We start from the raw sequence: 19,385 nt of genomic DNA on the forward strand, positions 1-19,385 counted from the left end.
CAGTGCAAACACTCACTACATGTTCTCAACCAATAACATGCTCAGGATCTTCTTCTTCTTCTCCTCCTGCGGTTCAGTGTGCGCGACCGCAACACAAACCGTTAACCCCTGCGCTCTCAGCGGCGGCTGAACTGTTTGTTGTGAAACTTTAGGGCTTCATAGACGAGGTGACGACACACATACACACACAAAAGGTCCCGGTCTATGTCCTCACTTTAAAATCACTGATGTTCTCTCTGGACTTTGGTGTGGGAGAGTGAGCGCTTTACAAAGTGCAGTTTCCTGTTGATGTTGAGAAAGCTGATAATGATTACATTTACATTTTAAATAAGATTTGATTAAACGAGTCTAATAGCAGCATTAAACCCCTCTCCCCTGCAGCGCGCCGTACGGGAAGGCAGTGGACATGTGGTCAGTGGGCTGCATCCTGGGAGAGCTGAGTGACGGTCAGCCTCTGTTCCCAGGGGAGAGTGAGATTGACCAGCTCTTCACCATCCAGAAGGTGTTGGGACCTCTGCCCCCAGAGCAGATGAAGCTCTTCTACAACAACCCTCGCTTCCATGGACTCAGGGTAAAAGCCTCCCCTTACAAAGACCTTCCCTCCATCTTACTGTCGTCCTGCTTCATCTTGCCTCTCCTCCTCCTCCTCTTCCGTCTCAGTTTTCTCCTCCTCTTGTGTCTCTGCTTGTTTCCCCTGGCTGCGTTCGCTGTGCCGTGACTGATGTGATCACAGTGACTCATCGTGTATCTTGTGTCCTCTTCTGTGAAGGAAGGCTGTGATAAGTCTGCTGCGGCTGCTACACTGCAAAAACATTCTTGTTTTAAGAAAAAAGAATCTGCCAATGACTGTAATGGTCCTTAAAACGAGGACAAGGGCTGAATACAAGAGTGTAGAGCTGAAACTGTGACTCCATTACTAAAGGAATCCTCAACTATTTTGATAATCCATCAGTTTGAAGCCTTTTTCATTATTAAAACAAGATTTTTCAGCTTCTTAAATGTTCTACTTTCTTTGCTCCCTAAAACAAATCAATCATTTGTTGTTTGTGGACATTTGAGAACGTCATCATTTCCAGGTTTGACAAACACTGATCAGCGTTTTTTAACATTCTCAAACGATTACTCGATTAATGGAGAAAATAATGGTTAGTTGGTTCTTTTATTTATATACACACCAATCTGTAATAGTGAATTTTACTTTGACATTTTATTGCTAGTTAAAAGTTAAAGTAAAAACAAAGTTTGATATTTTTTCTTTTTAGGGAAAATAAAATAGGAACAATTTTCCAGAAATGAAGCTCCTGCGACTGTGTTGTAAATCATATTTTTTTACAGTGGAGATGAGACCTGCGTGTCGTCCCTGCGCTCCTCTGAGCCCACGCCGTAGCGTATAATTATTAGTTTTCTCACTGCCCTCGTGTGAATCCCTGACAGTGAAAGGGAACCAGCTTGATAATTATGCACTTTTTAAAAAAATAAATAAATTGTAGACACTTGATTAATAGCTGCTGGTATAGATCTTAAATTCTTTCTGCTCCTCGACGTACACAAGAGTTCTTTTTTTTCCCTCACTTGTTTTCAAATCGCAGCTTGAAACGAAGTAATTAGCAAATCTCGAAGGCTACAATTTAATCCTGCTATTTGTATCCTCTCTGTGTTAATTAGAAATGCAAAACATACATGTTCGCTACAATCTTATCCTCACGTAAGGGCGGGGCTCCAGGCCAGGGAGTGTCTATTCTGGTCAGCAGGGGGCGATCACCTCATCCTCATTTTGGAGAAATTGATCTTGTTTTTCTACATAAAAATATTAGACTATATAATATTATATAATATTAATCAAATTAGACTGTTGATTATTTCCCTTAAAACAAGATTTATTTGTTTAAAAAAAGAGCATATTTTGCAAATCTAATCAGGATATTTGTGATATTTTACCCAATTTAGTTTATTGTTATTGTTCATGTTTACGTTCTATTTTCTACAGCAGAGCTCTCAAACTCAGGCGACCTGAGGGCCAATGAGGATCTAGTCTGGCCAGTAGGGGGCCGGTCAGCTCACTGTTCAGCAGCAGTGGTTTCGCAGAATTTCAAAATAAAAGTTCACAATAAAAACGTGTTTTTTACATATATATACGAAAAAGTCTTGATTTCGATAGTCGACTTGATATTAAGTGGTGGACTGCATGGCATTGATTGGAGGGCCATGTGTGGCCCTGGAGCCACAAGTTTGAGACCTCTGAGTCCTGAGAGGTGAGCTGAAAATATGGAAATCTATTGTTGCCACGGCAACCTTAAACCTTAAAGCAACTGTGCTGAAGTTTAAAGTTAAAAATGTTCCACTCGCCGTGTCAGTGACTGATGTGTCTGTCTGTCTGTCAGTTTCCTTCAGTGAACCACCCACAGACGCTGGAGCGCAGATACCTGGGCATCATCGGTGGAGGCCTCCTCGACCTGCTGAAGGTATGAACACATGAATCTCAGCTCCGGAGAAAGTGCTAACGCTGCTTCTGCTGCTGCTGCTTCTGCTGCTGCTGCTGCTGCTGCTGCTGAGGAGAATCCTGACATTTATCAGGGTTTTATTCCTGCTCACATCACGTGTCAGGTTTTCCCTCAGTCAGGTGGGCGTGTTTTTACATCGTGACTGTGTGACGCATGGTCTCCTGGACACTGCTGCAGCAGCAGCAGCAGCAGCAGCAGCAGCAGCAGCAGCAGCAGCAGCAGCAGCAGTAACAACAGCAGCTCCATGTCAAGAATGTGGGCAGTGTTTGTGTGTGTGTGTGTGTGTGTGTGTCTGCGTGTGTGTGTGTGTGTGTGTGTGTGTGTCTGCGTGTGTGTGTGTGTGTGTGTGTGTGTGTGTGTGTGTGTGTGTGTGTGTGTGTGTGTGTGTGTCTGCGTGTGTGTGTGTGTGTGCGTTTCCCTGCACATAATGACTCACTGCTGTTCACACAGTGTCATCTCACAGTGAACAAACCAGGGTCTCACTGCAGACCCAGTCCAGATTAGATTATAATTCAACCAAAGTCATGTTTTCTAATCGTTAGTGTAAATCTGAAAGAGATGGGTTATATCAGGGGTTATATCAGGCTCACTGTGTTGTGAGCGCCCCCTGCTGCTACAAGCATTACCTGGGACGCTCCATTCACTTCAGAACTGGAAAAACTGATTTTAGACACTTAATAAAAAGGATTTAGCTAATATAATCTACGACATTTCAGAAACGTGTTTACATCTTTATCTCACTGTTCGTTTGTAAAACACTCACTCTCCCACACCAAAGTGCAGAGAGAAACACAGGAGCTGCTGGTCCTCTGTTGCCTCGTGTGGTCACTTTGTGTCACTGAGGTCAATCTGAGTGATGACTTTTAAAAGCTGAATAGACAGAATCATACGTCAGAACTTAGCAGTGGATCAACAACTCCTGTGCTGTTTCCTGATTCTACGATAACTTAAGCAAATGTTCACATCTCAGGAAACTGACGTTTGTAAAACACTCACTCACCCACACCAAAGTCCAGCAGATGCAGGACACATATCAGCAGTAGTATGACTCAGCAGCGCCCTCTGTCTGTTTTTATGTGTCAGAACATGCTGTTGCTGAACCCGACGGAGCGTTTCCTCACAGAGCAGAGTCTCAACCACCACGCCTTCCAGAACCTGCGGCTGGTGGAGCGGCCCGGCCCGACCACGCCCACACCTGTGCGCTCCTCCAAGAGGAAGCCTCACCACGGAGACAACAGCACCCCCAGCAGGTCAGCAGAGAGTAGTGTTTCTCACAGAAATCATTCAGACTGAATCATTTTGCTTAGTGGACAAAACGAGACGTTTGACAAACACTGTGTTGTTGTTGTTTGTCAGGAGTCATGGAGGGAAGAGTTCAGGCAGCCACCGCTCCAGCAGCAGAGAGGGCTCCAGTCTGCCGCGGCAGGACGACCTCCACCCGAGCAACGACGGCTTCCTCAACGGCAACATGTCCATCAACCTCAGCCCCACGCTGCACCCCAAGAACTACCAGCCGCAGATGTTCAACCACTCCGGCTCGTGCAGCGTGGACCTGGCCAGCAGCAACCTGCCTCACCTGCTCGCCACCAGCAGCGACGCCAAGAGCAAGGCCGACTTCGACATGAACCTTGGCTCCAAGGTGTCTGACGGCCCCGGGGCCAAGTACCTCAAATCCAACTTCCGCTCGCAGCAGAACCGCCACTCGTTCGTGGAGGGTAAAACCAACACGCTGCAGTCCGGGGAGAAACACGGTCGCCACAGCTACGTGGAGTCTCACGGCTCCGCCCCCTCCTCGTCCAAGTTCGCCTACCTGAACTTGTCCAAAAGCTACGGCACGCTCAGCGACGCCAAGTCGGTGGGGAACTTGAACGACGTGCATCTGTACGCCGACGAGCCCACGTCGCGGTACTTCCCGTCTAGCTGCCTGGACCTGACGGCACCGAGCAGCCCCGTACCTCGCCGCGTCGACAGACTGGGACCTGCCGCCGCCGGCCGAGGGAGCACCCGCTCGGACCGGGAGAGCAACACGCTGGACTCCTCCTACAGACGCAACTCTGCCCGCCACAAGACCGCAGAGGACGCCAAGTCTTCAGACGCTCTAGACCCGGCGGACAGCAGCGTGGAGAGAAGCCACGCCCACTCGCTGTCCGCTCCACACGACCCCCTGTCCTACGGTCAGGGTTATACCAGCCCCTTCTCCTCCCAGCAGCGGCCGCACCGTCACTCCATGTATGTGCGGCGGGATCACCAGAGGACTCACGGGGCGGAGGAGGGGCTGGTGGTGGGTCAGGGAATGACCACCAGGGCCTCCAGCCTACAGCTGCTGTCCCCACAGCTGCAGCACCGCACGCTGCCTCACCACTCTGGAGGATCGTCCAGAGAAGAGGACATGAGCAGGGTCAGTCACCAGCCATTCATATACATGTACATATATTCATATATATATGTATATACATATATATATGAATATATATGTATATATATACACATAAATATATATACATATACATACATATACACATATAAATATATATTTACATATATAGATCTATACACACATACATATATGTGTGTGTATATATACATATATGCACACACACATATATATACATATATGTGTGTGTGTGTGTGTGTGCACACCTCACCTCATGCATTGGTCATGTGTCTATTAGCAGAGCGAGCAGGCTCCGCCCACTGAGGTCACAGAGTCCAGCAGGGACATCACTGCATCTTTACACACACACACACACACACATATCCCACCATTATTCCCCACCCACAGCCACAGTCTCACTCACAGAGTGTGTGTGGATGTGGGTGGATGCTGCTGTCTCTCACTCTGTCTCACTCTCTGTCTCTCTGTCTCTCTCACTCTCTGTCTCTGTCTCTCTCTCGCTCTCTCTCTCTCTGTCTCTCTCTCTCTCACTCTCTCTCTGTCTCTCTTTCTCTGCGTCATTTTCTCTGTTTTGCTTTTTCCTGTAAATTGTAGACCAAATGCAGCAGCTCAGTGGAAGCCCCCCCACACACACACACACACACACTCTCACAAACATTTATATCGCTAACAGAAGCTGTTTCTATCGTCATGACGACGTGTGAATCAACACACCTCCACATCTTTCATCCGATCAGACTGTTTAAAAATAGACGTGCTCCTCTGTTTGCTGAATAACCTCCTGTATTTGACTCTCATTTATTACATTATTATTACACATTAATAACCTGTTTTCACACGTATTCTTGAGTTAATAACATTATTTTGCCAATTCAGAACAAAAGTGTCTCATTGCATGTGAAAGCTGTTTTTGTTTGTTTACTTGTTTGTTTTGTCTGTTGTGACTCAGGTGGGTTTATATCACGAGCAGCAAACAGAAGATGGAGGCTCGTCGTCCAAAGAGAATAGAAACATCTACAGTGAGTCCATGCCCAGGAGAGTGGGGAGTTTCTACAGAGGTTTGTCTCCACTGTCGCTCACTAAACTCACTAAACACTCACTAAACACACTAAACACTCACTGAATTCACTAAACACTCACTAAACACACTAAACACTCACTAAACTCACTAAACACTCACTAAACTCACTAAACACTCACTGAATTCACTAAACACTCACTAAACACACTAAACACTCACTAAACTCACTAAACACTCACTGAATTCACTAAACACTCACTAAACACACTAAACACTCACTAAACTCACTAAACACTCATTAAACACACTAAACACTCACTAAACTCACTAAACACTCATTAAACACACTAAACACTCACTAAACACACTAAACACTCACTAAACTCACTAAACACTCACTAAACTCACTAAACTCACTAAACTCACTAAACTCACTAAACACTCACTGAATTCACTAAACACTCACTAAACACACTAAACACTCACTAAACTCACTAAACACTCACTGAATTCACTAAACACTCACTAAACACACTAAACACTCACTAAACTCACTAAACACTCACTGAACTCACTAAACACTCACTGAACTCACTAAACACTCACTGAACTCACTAAACACTCACTGAACTCACTAAACACTCACTGAACTCACTAAACACTCACTAAACACACTAAACACTCATTAAACTCACTAAACACTCACTAAACTCACAAAAAACTCACTAAACACTCACTTAACACACTAAACACTCACTAAACACTCATTTAACTCACTAAACACTCACTAAACTCACAAAAAACTCACTAAACACTCACTAAACTCACTAAACACTCACTAAACATTCATTAAACACTCATTAAACTCACTAAACACTCACTAAACTCACTAAACACTCACTGAACTCACTAAACACTCACTGAACTCACTAAACACTCACTAAACACACTAAACACTCACTAAACTCACTAAACACTCACTAAACATTCATTAAACACTCATTAAACTCACTAAACACTCACTAAACTCACAAAAAACTCACTAAACACTCACTAAACACTCACTTAACACACTAAACACTCACTAAACACTCATTTAACTCACTAAACACTCACTAAACTCACAAAAAACTCACTAAACACTCACTTAACACACTAAACACTCACTAAAAACTCATTTAACTCACTAAACACTCACTAAACTCACAAAAAACTCGCTAAATACTCACTAAACTCACAAAAAACTCAATAAACACTCACTAAACTCACAAGAAACTCACTAAATACTCACTAAACACTCACTAAACTCACTAAATACTCACTAAACACTCACTAAACACACTAAACACTCACTAAACACTCATTTAACTCACTAAACACTCACTAAACTCACAAAAAACTCGCTAAATACTCACTAAACTCACAAAAAACTCAATAAACACTCATTAAACTCACAACAAACTCACTAAACACTCACTAAACTCACAAGAAACTCACTAAACACTCACTAAACTCACAAAAAACTCACTAAATACTCAATAAACTCACAAAAAACTCAATAAACACTCATTAAACTCACTAAACACTCATTTAACTCACTAAACACTCATTAAACTCACAAAACACTCACTAAACACTCATTTAACTCACTAAACACTCATTAAACTCACTAAACACTCATTTAACTCACTAAACACTCACTAAACTCACAAAAAACTCACTAAACACTCATTAAACTCACTAAACACTCACTAAATACTCACAAAAAACTCACTAAACACTCATTAAACTCACAAAACACTCACTAAACACTCATTTAACTCACTAAACACTCATTAAACTCACAAAACACTCACTAAACACTCATTTAACTCACTAAACACTCATTAAACTCACTAAACACTCATTAAACTCACTAAACACTCACTAAATACTCACAAAAAACTCACTAAACACTCATTAAACTCACAAAACACTCACTAAACACTCATTTAACTCACTAAACACTCATTAAACTCACTAAACACTCATTAAACTCACTAAACACTCACTAAATACTCACAAAAAACTCACTAAACACTCATTAAACTCACTAAACACTCATTAAACTCACTAAACACTCATTAAACTCACTAAACACTCACTAAATACTCACAAAAAACTCACTAAACACTCATTAAACTCACAAAACACTCACTAAACACTCATTTAACTCACTAAACACTCATTAAACTCACAAAACACTCACTAAACACTCATTTAACTCACTAAACACTCATTAAACTCACTAAACACTCATTAAACTCACTAAACACTCACTAAATACTCACAAAAAACTCACTAAACACTCATTAAACTCACAAAACACTCACTAAACACTCATTTAACTCACTAAACACTCATTAAACTCACTAAACACTCATTAAACTCACTAAACACTCACTAAATACTCACAAAAAACTCACTAAACACTCACTAAACTCACTAAACACTCATTAAACTCACTAAACACTCACTAAATACTCACAAAAAACTCACTAAACACTCACTAAACTCACAAAAAACTCAATAAACACTCACTCAACTCACTAAACACACTAAAACTGACTACACAGTTAGTGAAACCAAAATAGAGATGGGAAGATAATAAAAACTAAGCATTATGAGAACATTAAACATTAAAGTCTGAAAACTAAATCATTGTTACACAAATTGCAACAGCAGAGGGTCATACATGTTGCTGTTTTCTTCTCTCAGTAAATAATGATCTTGTTTGTTTGTTTGTTTGTTTGTTTGTTTGTTTGTCAGTTCCCTCTCCTCGACCAGACAACTCCTTCCACGAGAGTCGAGCTCAGAGTCGAGCCTCAGCTCTTTCTGCCGACAACAGCAGTTTGTCCAACCACTCCAAACGCCAGCCGACCTTTGACCCCTGGTAATTACTATAATAATAATAATAATAATAATATATCATCAGTGTGAGTCATGTGATTTTCACGTTTGTTCTTATTCACGTAGGTTTTTTTCTTTAAGTAGCCATATTTGAATTTGACACGTTGAATCATTTTATTTTGTGTTTGTTTTACACAAACATTCACTTTTATTGGTGCATTCCATTTAAAATGTTTTCGGATCATAAATGACTTCCTTTCTTTCTCTCTGTTTTTCTGTCTCTTCATTATTTGAACAAAAACCAAATTGTCAAAGAGAGAAAAATCATTTTATATCATTCACAAAGATGAACTTGAAAATGCAGATTTCTGTCTTTTATTGGTGAATTTAATTTGACTTCTCCAGTAAATGTTTATCTTATCACGATTTACTTTCTTTCTTTTTTTCCCCTTGAACTAAAAACCATGAGAACCAGAGCAACATTTGACTTCATCACAAAGCAGACGATTAGAGCTGCAACTAACCATTCTCTTCATCATCGATTCATCTGTCGATTGTTTTCTCCATGAATCGTTTGGTCCATAAATCTCAGAAATCCTTCAAAAATGTTGATCAGTGTTTGTCAAACCTGGAAATGATGATGTTCTCAAACGTCAAACCAAAATGATTCACTTTGAATGATTTCTTTGTTCTCCACAGCAAAGAAATGAAGAAAATATTCACAATCTTGTTTTAATCATGAAAAAAGCTTTGAACCCATGAATTTGTGGCGTGGCGTGACGCAGTTGTGTTTTATTATCAGGACGGGTCCAGACACAGTGGTGCTGAGTGCGTCTGAACCGTCCAAAGAGAAGGAGAAGCAGAGTTTCTTCAGAGCGATAAAGAAGAAAAAGAAAAAGGCTCAGATGGTGAGAAACCATGTTCGTCCTCAGGTCACATCATCACAACCATGTATCTGTGTTGATGAGGCAGTGTCTTAACATTAAATCTAAATATTATTGTAAAATGTAAACATTCAATCCAGAAATAATGATCCATTATAAACATAAACCTTAAAAATATTGAAATCCAACACTTAAATCTTAATGTTATATTTAAATCTAACGTAGAAATTAAATATCTTCATTTTCCAAATTTCAATCTGAAAACATTTACGTTTAAATTTAAACGTCTTGATTTTAGTGTTAACTTAAAAAAAAGAAAACTAGTTCACAGTGTTTTTCCCACATTTTAGCTATAATTCTAATAAAAATAATAATAATGAAAACTGTAAAAGGTTTTAGGACGGAGGTCTCAAACACCACTGAATATCAGCTTCTAATTCGTTACACACCGGGTTTTACACTTCACCTCCTCCGAACTAACCTTTCTAACATTGCATGCATTATTATTATTAATATTATTAATAATTATACTTTAGTTTATGTTGTTGTTGTTTTACCCCCGAGCAGAAAATAAGCCAAATATTCTGACGTTGATTTAAATGTTCTTGTTTTAAAGAACAAGAATATTCTACGAACAGTTACGAACCACATACTGCTCATCTTTACGTTATGCACTAACCATTTCATTTCATTCTGTTCTTATTCTGTGTATATTGTGCGTCTTGCTGCTGCTTCACTCTAAATTGCCAGTTTTGGATGAATTAAATCAATCTATTCTGTTCTATGATTAAAAGTAGCTTTTAAATCTGCAGCCACGTTCATATACTGTGATGATCCTCAAAGCAAGGAAAAGACAGCACTGAGCTGTGAGAGTGTCTTAAAGACACAAGGACATAAGGACAATTTCCCAGAAACGAGGCCTATTTTAACTCGTGGTAGGATCTGTTTCTGCAGAGTCACAGACTCAATCTGTAATATCTTCAAATAATAACAAATCTAATCTAATTCCTCAGCTTTCATAGCTGGCAGTTTGATTTGACACACGTACACGTGAGCGACAGGTGTGTCCTACAGTTAACGATGAAGATCACTGAATGTGCAGACTGCATTTAGAAGTGGAACCAACATGAAAAGCACAGAGCTGTCTGTGGGAGATGGGAGATCAATGTGGAGCCATTGCACAAACATTATGTCCTGAAGAAGACAGGCTGTGAGAGAGAGAGCCTAAAACAACTGTTAGTGACATCACTATCACAGAAGACTCCATGAACAACCACAACATGCTAACCACTCATTAGCAAGAAGAACAGGAAGTCCAGGACGAGACGAGCCTCAAACATGCCGGGACAAAGTTTTATGGACTGATGAGACAAAGAGGAACTTTTACCAAAGTGATGGACAAACACACAATCTGATCTCATCTCATCATGTCATGGCTTCTTCTGGGAATTGGCCTCAATGTTCTAACACTATAGGAGGAAACTGTGTCTGTGCGCCATGTACACATACTGTATATACAGTATGTGTACATATACATATATATGTCTATATATATGTATATGTATATATATGTGTGTGTGTGTGTGTATATAACTCTATAGGAGGAAACTGTGTCTGTGCGCCATGTACACATATATACAGTATGTGTATATATACACACCAGAGGTTGCGCTAGACTTTTTCGTTGTCTGTCATTTTGACTGACAGGGTCATAAAAATCCCGTCATAATCAATTGTTACCGGTCACTTTAAATGATAATAATGACATATTCAATTGCATTGTTCATATTGCAGTGGAATATGAACAGTTGACCTGTGGCCTAAACGCACAGTCTCACACCTTCCTCCTGGTCCACATGGACTTAAATCGCGTGCCTGCTTGCGCGTAGTTGCGCGTGGTAGGAAATCCCGCAACATGCGCTCCTTCTGCACCAGTGGATCAGCTGCACCGGTCACAGACGCGCTCCAAAGCCTCCTGTCCATAGCTCTTTAACACGCTGTCAGCACTACAAGGATAGCGAGATGCATTGAGTACGGTGTCCAGGTCAGAAATGATGCTCAGATTCTCCGATGGGAATCTTTATTTTGTCGCACAACATTTTTCTATCCGCCCTCCTCAGCCAGGAGAACTCCCGCTCCCACTGAACTCGCCTAACCTCCTTACTGCCGCTGAGGCCAAGGGCTGAGTTTGTCCTTCATCTGCATCTATCGCTCTTTTTTCACCTCTTTTATCAACATAGTTTTTAGGGGTGTGAATTGCAATCTGTCAAAACAACGGATGGCTCTCAGATTTTTCCGTCACCGTTTTAAAAAAACAGTCAATGACGGAAAATATTGGGTTAACGCGACCCCTGATACACACATATATTTTGTCATGCAAACAAGTGGTCACTGAGTTGTGTAAGTAAGCGTGTCTCACTGCGGGACAGGTTCCCCCCGACAGCGTGGACTCTGTGATTCAGAAGTCGTCCAGGTCTGTGGGACATCAGAGCGGCCGCCACAGGACACGTGACAAGAGCCGAGACCGCGACCAAGACAAGGAGTGGCCGCCTGAAAAACTGTCTGACTCTCACTCTCCAGTAAGAAGGTTTTTATTCGTCGTGATTTCTTGGTTTAAATTCCATCATTTCTCCATGTTCTTCATTTTAGTACAATTTCAGTTTGACTGACGTGTTCCGTATGTTTTAAAAGTCCAGTTTTAGTCCAAACAACACAGGCTGTTTCTCAATGTCCATACTTGCCTGTACTTGTCCATACTTGTCTGTACTTGTCCGTACTTGTCCGTACTTGTCCATACTTGTCTGTACTTGTGCGTACTTGTCCGTACTTGTGCGTACTTGTGCGTGCTTGTCCTTACTTGTGCGTACTTGTCTGTACTTGTGTGTATTTGTCCATACTTGTCCGTACTTGTGCGTACTTGTATATACTTGTCTGTACTTGTGCGTACTTGTCCGTACTTGTGCGTACTTGCGCATACTTGTCTGTACTTGTCCGTACTTGTGCGTATTTGTGCGTACTTGTCCGTACTTGTGCATACTTGTCCATACTTGCACATAGCAGCAGATAATACAAATATAAACCTGAAATAAATATTTTTCTATGTCCCAGAACAAAGTTTTAATATCATTTGAGGCGAGAAATGAGTCATTTAGAATTCAAACATGTGGTTTATGTATTAAGATATGACATATTTATAGTTTGGCAGCGACGTTGTCGGAGGTGATAAGCTCCGCCTCTGCGGGCAAACACCCGCCATTTAGATAGTAGAACAAGGAAGTAGCTGCTGTTCCAATTGAAGAATCATACTTGTGTACTCTGTACTTGGCGAGTGTGTACTTGCGTACTTCTCAAGTACTTCCTTGCACACAATCATTTTTTTGAAAAAGAAAGACTTTAAAATGGCCGCCTTGTCATGTGTCCTCATGTCACATTTTAAAATGGCCGCCGTGTCATTGTGTCAGATTTCAAAATGGCCGCCATGCCGTGTCCTTGTCTCTTTCAGAGTCAGCCGCTCAAGTCGCTGCGTAAACTCCTGCACCTTTCCTCCTCCTCCTCCTCCAACCAGGCCACGCCCTCCGACATGCGCTACCCACCGCTGTCCGGCTCCGCCTCCGCGCAGAGTGGCTTTGCGGAGAGCCGGGGTCACTCCGGGGTCGGCACGCCACAGCTGAAGAGCCGTCAGGCTGCGTACCCGCTGCCCACGCAGTTGGACGCCGGCTGGCACGGCGCGCCCCTGGGACGCTCCGAGGGAAACCCCTACCCAGAGCAGATGAACATCAAAGGAGGACAGAACGGACACGGCTTCGGACGAAACGCCAGGCCCCGCCTACCTAACCTCAATGACCTGAAGGAGACGGCGCTGTGAACACGCACACACTTCAGACTTACACACACATACTTTAGACTCACACACACATACTTTAGACTTACACACACACACTTTAGACTTACACACACATACTTTAGACTTACACACACATACTTTAGACTTACACACACACTTTAGACTTACACACACAGTTTGGACTTACACACACACATTAAGACTTACAGACACACTTTAGACTCACACACATATAATTTAGACTTACACACATACTTTAGACTCACACACACAAACTTTAGACTTACACACACATACTTTAGACTTACACACACATACTTTAGACTCACACACATACTTTAGACTTACACACACATACTTTAGACTTACACACACACTTTAGACTTACACACACATACGTTAGACTCACACACACATACTTTAGTCTCACACACATACTTTAGACTTACACACACATGCTTTAGACTTACACACACATACTTTAGACTTACACACATACTTTAGACTCACACACAGACTTTTGACTTACACACACATACTTTAGACTCACACACAGACTTTAGACTTACACACACATGCTTTAGACTTACACACACACACTTTAGACTTACACACACATACTTTAGACTCACACAAAGACTTTAGACTTACACACACACTTTAGACTTACACACACATACTTTAGACTTACACACACATACTTTAGACTCACACACAGACTTTAGACTTACACACACATGCTTTAGACTTACACACACACACACTTTAGACTTACACACACATACTTTAGACTCACACAAAGACTTTAGACTTACACACACATGCTTTAGACTTACACACACATACTTTAGACTTACACACACATACTTTAGACTCACACACACATACTTTAGACTCACACACACATACTTAAGACTCACACACACATACTTTAGACTTACACACACATACTTTAGAGGACAGAAATGTTTTCACGCCCCCCCAAAATTGAAATACTATTGAGAACCTATTTATTTCTCTGTATAAACCACTATATGAGTTGTCCTGCCCTGCCTCTCACGCCCGCCCGACACCTCACCACGCCCCCCCCAGGGGGGACCGCCTCCACTATTTGAGAAGTACTGTTTTAGACTTACACACACACGCTTTTTAGATTTACACACACTTTAGATTTACTCGCACATACTTTAGACTTACACACACACTTTAGACTTACACACACACACTTTAGACTTACACACACACACACAGGACTCTGCATTGACTTCCATTCATTTAAATAAAACAAAACAAAGTCTCATCACTAACCTAAACCATAACCACAATTCAAATCTTAGTCCTAAACTTAACCAGTTCCTCAGAAATGAGGTTCTGCCTCAGTAGGACCAGGTTTTGGTCTCCATGAGGACTATTGGTCCTGACAAGGTCAGTGTTTATGACAGAAAACACACACACACTAGAGCATATGATGTAATGTTTGTTTGCTAACAGGCCACTCCTCCTTCCGTCTGCGATTTTCAAACAAACTTCCACGTTTGTTATAGACTTTATATTATTTCTTATGTGATTCTGATTATCATTTGTAAATATGTTACAAATCAAATAAATAAATAAATATGTATAAATGGATAAAGTGTAGATTTTAAATGTAAGTATTTTGGTTTCTTATCAGAGTAGAAATATATCGTACATTTTACTGCGTAGTGTTTCCTTTACGACAGATGTCGGTGACATTGCCTCTGCTTGTGTTGCCATGGTAACGGAAGTAAAACCAACTCCAAGTCAAAACACATTGAGCCGTTTTTTTTTTCTGGAATTAAATGTCGTTTTATGTTTTTTTCTCTTTGTTTTTTACGTGCAGCTATTTCAGACACTTTGGTGCCATAAAACAAGAGACAAATGTCGCCCCCTGTAGGCCGTAGTAAAGCTCTGCAGTCACAGAAACTGATTCTTTTCATGTACAGTTTGTGTAAATTCATGACTTATAAACGTGTTCTACAGTTTAATCTCTTTTATTGATGATCCTTCTGCTCGACATTAAAAAAAGACTGATTTATGTGAAATGTTCTCATAGAGAAACCATTTTTTAGTTTTTTGCTCTGTACCAGACAGAAGTTCCTGTTTTTCAAAAATCAAGGTTTGTTTTAATGTCCTTTTGATTTAGTTTTTTATGATTACTTCAAACTGAAATTAAAGGGATAATTCAGGTGTTTTTGAAGTGCCAGTGTAAAGTCTACAATAATGTTTCACGTCTTTATCTCACTGTCAGACAGACTTTTCCAACAGGAAAGTGAAGTTTGTAAACCACTCATTCTCCCACACCAAAGTCCATAGAGAAAGTTAATGATTTTAGCTATGGGGACACAGGAGCTGTTGGTCCTCTGCTGCCTTGTGTGGTCACTTTGTGTCACTGAGGTTAATCTGAACAAAGGATTTTAAATGCAGAATTTACTAAATAAGACATCTGAACTTAGTGATGGAGGCAGCAGTGGATCAACAACTCCTGTGTGTGATTATTTCTATGGACTTTGGTGTGGGAGAGTGAACGGTTTCAAACAAGCACACTTCAAAAAACCCTGAACCCTTTAATGATAATTATGACCATAAATGAAGGATACAGTGAGGATTTCACTCAATCATTTTATTTATAAAATCAGCTTTAAAAAATATATAAGCAAAAATGTAACTGCTGGAATTTATTTTTGTTTATAAAATGTTTGTTTTTGTCTTAATTCTTGTTAAAATGTGATTTTTACAGCAGTTGGAGGAATATAAAAGCCATTGTGGGTGAAGTGGTGGCGTTCATTTAAAGCTCTGTTCTGTAAGTGTGGAAAAGCTTCATCCCTGCCCCCTGTTCTCAACGCTCCACCCCCCAAAACACTTGACTGATGCTGTGCTCCATTTGTAGTCGGAACTTGGAATTTCCGAGTGGTATTGGCGAGCCTAAAATACGTTGTTTTTTGTTTTGTTTTTTTACTCCTCAACTGGAACACGTTGAACTTGGAGGCTGGTGTCACTCCTAGTTCCCAGTTCCACTGTAAATGGAACGCAGCACAAGTTTTCGGTGTCTCAATTCAGGCCCCGCCTCTTTCCGAGGCTACCTTTAAGGAACTGACGATCTTCCCCGAACAACGAAGGTGAAGCCTCATTGGCCCGAGCTATCCCAGGATGCATTGCGTGTGCCGGGTTTTGGCTTTTGGCAATAAGACTAATCTAACGGTTAACGTTAAAAAAACAAGGGGGCCTTTCTTTTTCGTGATTTAAATATTTATATTGCGATAGAAAAATCCATGTAGACTAATTTCTCTCATTTCGCAGCGTAGACTGCGTCCTCCAAAAGTAGGCGGGGCCTAATAAGAGCTGTTTTTCTGTGTGTACAGAATTTTTTTACAAGAACATTTCATAACGTTGAAAAATAAGTGTGTTTAATAATATAATAATAAATATAAGTGTAGCCTTGAATGGGCAGTGTGAAGCCAGATAAATTAATTTGGTTGCAATATGCAACTTCATCAATAGGTGCCACTAAATCCCACACATCGGCCCCTTAAACATTAATGTTGCACTTTGAAGAGACTTTTGTTTCTGACACTGTAAAAAAAAAAAATCTTCCTTGGCTCTTGTTCTTCGCAAAACGTGAGCATACTGTTCGTAACTGGTGTCGTAAAAACACTGCGCACTTGTTTGCTAATATTTCTAACAGACGATGTTTCTGAGCTGTAAAAAAAAGAGAAAAGTTTTGAGTTTGTTTTTTTGTTACAGACACAAAAATCCGTAGCATCGTCACTGTTAGCATCATCAGCTTTTTATTTTCATTAAATTGTTTTTTTTGCGTTACAACGTAAAAATGCGACCCAAACAAACAATTTTAACAGTTTTTCAATATTCATGTTTACAACTAAAAAACACTGCGCACTTGTTTGCTAATATTTCTAACAGACGATGTTTCTGAGCTGTAAAAAAGAGAGAAAAGTTTTGAGTTTGTTTTTTTGTTACAGACACAAAAATCCGTAGCATCGTCACTGTTAGCATCATCAGCTTTTTATTTTCATTAAATTGTTTTTTTTGCGTTACAACGTAAAAATGCGACCCAAACAAACAATTTTAACAGTTTTTCAATATTCATGTTTACAACTGTCAAAGTAAAAGTCTAATAAAAAATCTGCTCATTTGATTTGACTCTTATTTTGTAAAGAATTGCTTTTTTTTTTCCTGTTTCAACATATTTTTTAATTCAAATTAGGTTCAAAACATCATATTTACAGTAATATTTGTAAAGTTAAAAATGTGTTGGGTATTTTGTAATTTTACAGATTTTGAATGTTGACCCCGTAAGCTTTTATTTTGGTTCATCCACAGACCACTGTGTTAATTAGTCAACAATGTCCATATTTCAGTTTTTACTAGTCAACAATGTCCATATTTCAGTTTTTACTAGTCAAATATGTCCATAATTCAGTTGTTACTAGTCAAAAATGTCCATAATTCAGTTTTTACTAGTCAAGAATGTCCATAGTTCAGTTGTTACTAGTCAAAGATGTCCATAATTCAGTTGTTACTAGTCAAAGATGTCCATAATTCAGTTGTTACTAGTCAAAAATGTCAATAATTCAGTTGTTACTAGTCATAAATGTCAATATTTACGTTGTTACTAGTCATAAATGTCCATAATTCAGTTGTTACTAGTCAAATATGTCCATAATTCAGTTGTTACTAGTCAAATATGTCCATAATTCAGTTGTTACTAGTCAAAAATGTCCATAATTCAGTTGTTACTAGTCATAAATGTCCATAATTCAGTTGTTACTAGTCATAAATGTCCATAATTCAGTTGTTACTAGTAAAAAATGTCAATAATTCAGTTGTTACTAGTCATAGATGTCCATAATTCTGTTGTTACTAGTCAAATATGTCCATAATTCAGTTTTTACTAGTCAAAAATGTCCATAATTCAGTTTTTACTAGTCAAAAATGTCCATAGTTCAGTTGTTACTAGTCAAAGATGTCCATAATTCAGTTGTTACTAGTCAAAGATGTCCATAATTCAGTTTTTACTAGTCAAGAATGTCCATAGTTCAGTTGTTACTAGTCAAAGATGTCCATAATTCAGTTGTTACTAGTCAAAGATGTCCATAATTCAGTTGTTACTAGTCAAAAATGTCAATAATTCAGTTGTTACTAGTCATAAATGTCAATATTTACGTTGTTACTAGTCATAAATGTCCATAATTCAGTTGTTACTAGTCAAATATGTCCATAATTCAGTTGTTACTAGTCAAATATGTCCATAATTCAGTTGTTACTAGTCAAAAATGTCCATAATTCAGTTGTTACTAGTCATAAATGTCCATAATTCAGTTGTTACTAGTCATAAATGTCCATAATTCAGTTGTTACTAGTAAAAAATGTCAATAATTCAGTTGTTACTAGTCATAGATGTCCATAATTCTGTTGTTACTAGTCAAATATGTCCATAATTCAGTTTTTACTAGTCAAAAATGTCCATAATTCAGTTTTTACTAGTCAAAAATGTCCATAGTTCAGTTGTTACTAGTCAAAGATGTCCATAATTCAGTTGTTACTAGTCAAAGATGTCCATAATTCAGTTGTTACTAGTCAAAAATGTCAATAATTCAGTTGTTACTAGTCATAAATGTCAATATTTACGTTGTTACTAGTCAAAAATGTCCATAATTCAGTTGTTACTAGTCAAATATGTCCATTATTCAGTTGTTACTAGTCAAAAATGTCCATAATTCAGTTGTTATTAGTCATAAATGTCAATAATTCAGTTGTTACCAGTCATAAATGTCAATAATTCAGTTGTTACTAGTCATAAATGTCCATAATT

General features: G+C 39.6%; 1 protein-coding gene across 3 annotated transcripts in view; it reads left to right on the plus strand.

Annotated features, from left to right (window-relative positions):
- LOC131465570 (cyclin-dependent kinase-like 5) overlaps positions 1-14,188 on the plus strand; it is an 83,430-nt gene extending 69,242 nt beyond the window's left edge. For all 3 annotated transcript variants that reach the window (XM_058638367.1, XM_058638368.1, XM_058638369.1), the window contains 9 exons: positions 382-571; positions 2,382-2,462; positions 3,585-3,751; positions 3,858-4,899; positions 5,846-5,954; positions 8,726-8,849; positions 9,609-9,714; positions 12,120-12,269; positions 13,193-14,188. In XM_058638367.1, coding sequence (XP_058494350.1) covers positions 382-571; positions 2,382-2,462; positions 3,585-3,751; positions 3,858-4,899; positions 5,846-5,954; positions 8,726-8,849; positions 9,609-9,714; positions 12,120-12,269; positions 13,193-13,555 — 2,332 coding nt within the window. In that variant the 3' untranslated portion in view covers positions 13,556-14,188. The remainder of the gene's footprint in view (positions 1-381; positions 572-2,381; positions 2,463-3,584; positions 3,752-3,857; positions 4,900-5,845; positions 5,955-8,725; positions 8,850-9,608; positions 9,715-12,119; positions 12,270-13,192) is intronic.
- Positions 14,189-19,385: the final 5,197 nt, after the last annotated feature.

This window comes from Solea solea, chromosome 9 (genome assembly GCF_958295425.1).
Source record: "Solea solea chromosome 9, fSolSol10.1, whole genome shotgun sequence".
Classification (NCBI taxonomy): domain Eukaryota; kingdom Metazoa; phylum Chordata; class Actinopteri; order Pleuronectiformes; family Soleidae; genus Solea; species Solea solea.